Below are 3927 nucleotides of genomic sequence, written 5' to 3' on the forward strand. Positions count from 1 at the left end.
GGTGTTAGGGATGCTTTCTAGCCATGCTTTTTCTGTGAAGGAAGTTCTGATTAGTGCTGAGCTATCTCGTAGTAGTTGAAAAGGAAGAAACTGAACATTTTAACTCTTAAACTTTTATGAAAGAAAACTTTAATTTATGTTCTTAAACTTTCTAAATATGCCCCCCTTTTTAAAAATGAACCCACGTAATTTTTTTTGTTTGTGCTTTGTTCTTAGGCCCTAGAAACTCTGACAGGTGCCCTGTTTCAGCGACCCCCACTTATTGCTGCAGTAAAGAGGCAGCTTCAAGTAAGGACTATCTACGAGAGCAAAATGATAGAATATGATCCTGAAAGGAGATTAGGTGAGTCGTTAAATATATATCAAGCAGAATTGCTTTAGACCCATAAGCAGGTGGAGCATGTATAATCAGGCATTCTATTAGCGGTAGAAACTTTTGAGTACATTGTATAGTCATACTCTATTCTCTGTCTGTTAACGCTAATCTTTCTATTAGTTTGTTTTAGGTAGAGTCTTTCCATTATGTACCTCTGATGTTATGGAAGTTGCTATGTTTGCAATCCAAGCTGTCCTTGAACTCAGATCCATTTGTCTCTGCCTCCTGAGATTAAAGTCAGGCACCACTGTGACTAAGGTTTGAAAGAGAAATCATGTATTTTTTTCTCATTCTCTCTCTCTCTCTCTCTCTCTCTCTCTCTCTCTCTCTCTCTCTCTCTCTCTGTGTGTGTGTGTGTGTGTGTGTGTGTGTGTGTGTTTGTCTTAGGAATCTTTTGGGTGAGCTGTGAAACTGGCACCTACATTCGGACACTATGTGTACACCTTGGCATGTTACTGGGAGTTGGTGGTCAGATGCAGGAACTTCAGAGGGTGCGTTCTGGAGTCATGAGTGAAAGGTATTCAATTGTGTGACTAGACATTTGGGATTTGGTTTTTGTGGGGATTTTTGTTGTTTTTGTTGTTCTTTTTTGTTTGAGACAAGGTTTCTCTGTATAGCCCTGGCTGTCCTGGAACTCCCTCTGTAAACTAGGCTGGCCTCAAACTCACAGATTCACCTGCCTCTATTTCCCTGGTACTGGAATTAAAGGTATGCACCATAACCACTGGACTTAGGACTAGAGGGCTTTAGAACTCTACTTTACATCTTAGGAAAGATTTCATATTGTTGAGTTCAGGTCAGGGCGGCTTTCATGTTCTTTTAATTAAACTTTGGGACATTGAAATTGGCAAATAAATGATTGGGTAGAGAGTATTACTCTGTTCATATATTTCTTTCCTATTCTACCTATGTCAATCTTGCTTAGAGCTTGAGAGTGTTAATGCAGTGTTAGAGCACTTGGCAACCATTTGTAAATACCTGGGTTCTTCCATCCCAAGCAGAACAAAAAACTGGAGTGCCTGTTAGATCTAATTTGTCAGCATGTACAAATACGTTATGGAGATTCTAAAGCCTTATGATGAGCCTAAAATAGAAGACAATGTATAGTTATATGCAGTTGTAAAACATTTGGGAGTCTGATGGACAGATATACAGTATGAAGACCCAGAATTTAATATCTTAACTGCCTTTCAGGACCACATGGTGACAATGCATGATGTACTTGATGCTCAGTGGCTGTATGATAAGCATAAGGATGAGAGTTACTTGCGGCATGTTGTTTACCCTTTGGAAAAGCTGTTGACATCTCCTAAACGTCTGGTTATGAAAGATAGTGCAGTAAGTTATGGGATAAAAGTCAATGTTTTCAGAGAATGTGTCTCCAAAAATGAGATGCTAGCATTGTGAAATCATATTTATCTTATTTTTATTTTCCTTGTGGTTTTTCCCCTCCCCCATTAATTGTATATGTTCTCTTTGTACCATTAATAATGGAAAAATTTACTGCTAGATTTGTTAAATTAGGTTAAAACGAGGTATATCACCTTAAAGTAACATTTTAGTGCTAGATCTTCTTGTATTTTGAAATAAGGTAAACTCAGCATTGACTTAAGAGTCTTGCCCAAGCAACTTTGTTCAAGTATTAAGTACCAGTGATATCTAGAATTTGCCCTCATTTAATTTGTTGCTTCTAGCTGTGCCTAAAATGATCTTTTTTGGTTTTTTGAGACAGGGTTTCTTTGGGTAGCCCTGGCTATCCATGAACTCACACTGTAGACCAGGCTAGCCTTGAACTCAGAAATCGACCTCCCTCTGGCTACCAAGTGCTGGGATTAAAGGCATGCGCCACCACTGCCCAGTTTTTTGGTTTATTTTTATTTTTATTTTTTTATTTTTTTGCCTAAAATAATCTTGATTTATTTAAGTTACTATAACAAATTGTTTCAGTAGATAATGGTTGGGCCTGGAGCATTTCATAGATGTAATTTACCCTGTAGGGATTTCAATGAAATGCTGCTTTCTTCTGTTGAAGCACATTATCATTTGAGACAGCATAATCCAGACTTCATTGAACTCATTATCAGCTCATATCCTATATTTGCTATATTACCTTACTATCAGAAATAGTCCTAAAAATGTAAGTAAATATGTAGGCATAGGATTTTTGAAAGATAAATTTTTGTATGTGTAGCAGTTTATTGTTAGATATTTAAGTCTTCTGAAAACTTTGTAGTTTTCAGAAAATTTGAAGACGTATACTAATGTGTGACACTAGCAGGAACTGAGAAAACTTAACCACAAAATCATGTAAATGTGATATACCTTTATTGTGCTGGGGTCAGACTGTTGGCTTCTGGGTGATTTTTAAAGAAAAGTTAGAACATGGTCAGTAAGAGGGTGAATGTGATTTAGTGGGCCTAGTATAATTTTCTTAGCAGGTTGTTTTGAGTGTTTATTGCTTCATCCCTAATAACTATACTGTATTTTCCTGAAAAAAATTCAAGAGTATTTCTCTGGAACACTCTGACAGAAAACTCTTGAGGCAGCTTTTGCCACCCCACCCCCGCCCCAGACAGGGTTTCTCTGTGTAGCCCTGGCTGTCCTGGAACTCACTCTGTAGACCAAGCTGGCCTTGAACTCAGAGATCTGGCTGCCTCTACCTCCCAAGTGCTGGGATTAAAGGTGTGTGCTGCCACCGCTTGGCACTTTGGGTTTTTTTTAAAAATTACATTTTATTTGTATATATGTGTACATACATGCATATGGGGGTTGGTCAAAGATAACTTGTGGGAGTTGGTTCTCTCAGTTCACTATGTGTGTTTCAGGGATCAAACTTAGGTAGTCAGGCATTAGGCCAGGTACCTTTACCTGCTGAGTCATTTCTCTGACCCCCAAAACAGGGTTTGTTTTGTTTTATGTGTATTTTGTTTGCATGTATGTCTATAACACATGCATGCCTGTTGTCTAGAAAGGTCAGAAAAAGAGTATTGTACCCCCGGCTGGAGTTACATATGGATGAGTGCCTACAAATAGGTGCTCAGAAACCCAAGTACTCTGCAAGAGTACCAAGTGTTCTTAATACTGAACCATTTCTCTAGCTCCCAGGTTTTATTGTTCCAGATAACAATGCTCATGGGCTACATGGTAAAAGTAGAGTTTAATAACTTATTTGTACAGATCAGTGAAGAAAGAGGGGAAGCATTTTTTATTAATTTTTAATATGTATGTGTTGTGATGTATGCGTGTGAGCATATGCATGCAGCAATGTATGTTTGGGGCTCAGTATAATTTTGTGGAGTCTATTTCCTCCTTCCATCTTTTATTAGATATGGATGGGCCACCAGACTTGCTGTGTCACCTTTAAAGTTTTCTTTAATATTTTGTAGCATATGTGAAATTTGTAGAGTAGTGCTAGCACATGATAGGTTTTTGTTACTGGTCTATGTTTCTTTGTACTTCATTGTAGTCAGTGGACTATCAGTATTATTAGTCCTACATCCCACTATAAGGCTATCTTCCCCTTATAGTCTTCCTCTATTCTGGTATGGAAG

The 3927-nt window shown here is 38.0% G+C and overlaps 1 protein-coding gene and 1 non-coding gene across 5 annotated transcripts in view; both read left to right on the top strand.

Annotated features, from left to right (window-relative positions):
- Window positions 1–32: 32 nt before the first annotated feature.
- Window positions 33–3927, top strand: part of Dkc1 (dyskerin pseudouridine synthase 1) — an 87300-nt gene continuing 83405 nt past the window's right edge. The window contains exons 1-3 of one of the 4 annotated variants that reach the window (XM_031364670.1): window positions 33–343; window positions 497–634; window positions 1571–1714. In XM_031364670.1, the coding sequence (XP_031220530.1) occupies window positions 539–634; window positions 1571–1714 (240 nt within the window). In that variant the 5' untranslated portion in view covers window positions 33–343; window positions 497–538. Of the gene's footprint in view, window positions 344–496; window positions 635–763; window positions 893–993; window positions 1085–1568; window positions 1715–3927 lie in introns of those variants that run through there. The other 3 variants (XM_031364666.1, XM_031364678.1, XM_031364673.1) reach the window with 3 other exon arrangements.
- On the top strand, window positions 1153–1281 carry LOC116096110. Its single transcript, XR_004120841.1, has one exon. It is a non-coding gene; the product is annotated as a small nucleolar RNA SNORA36 family (small nucleolar RNA).

The sequence above is a fragment of the Mastomys coucha genome, chromosome X (assembly GCF_008632895.1).
Source record: "Mastomys coucha isolate ucsf_1 chromosome X, UCSF_Mcou_1, whole genome shotgun sequence".
NCBI classification, from domain to species: Eukaryota; Metazoa; Chordata; class Mammalia; order Rodentia; family Muridae; genus Mastomys; species Mastomys coucha.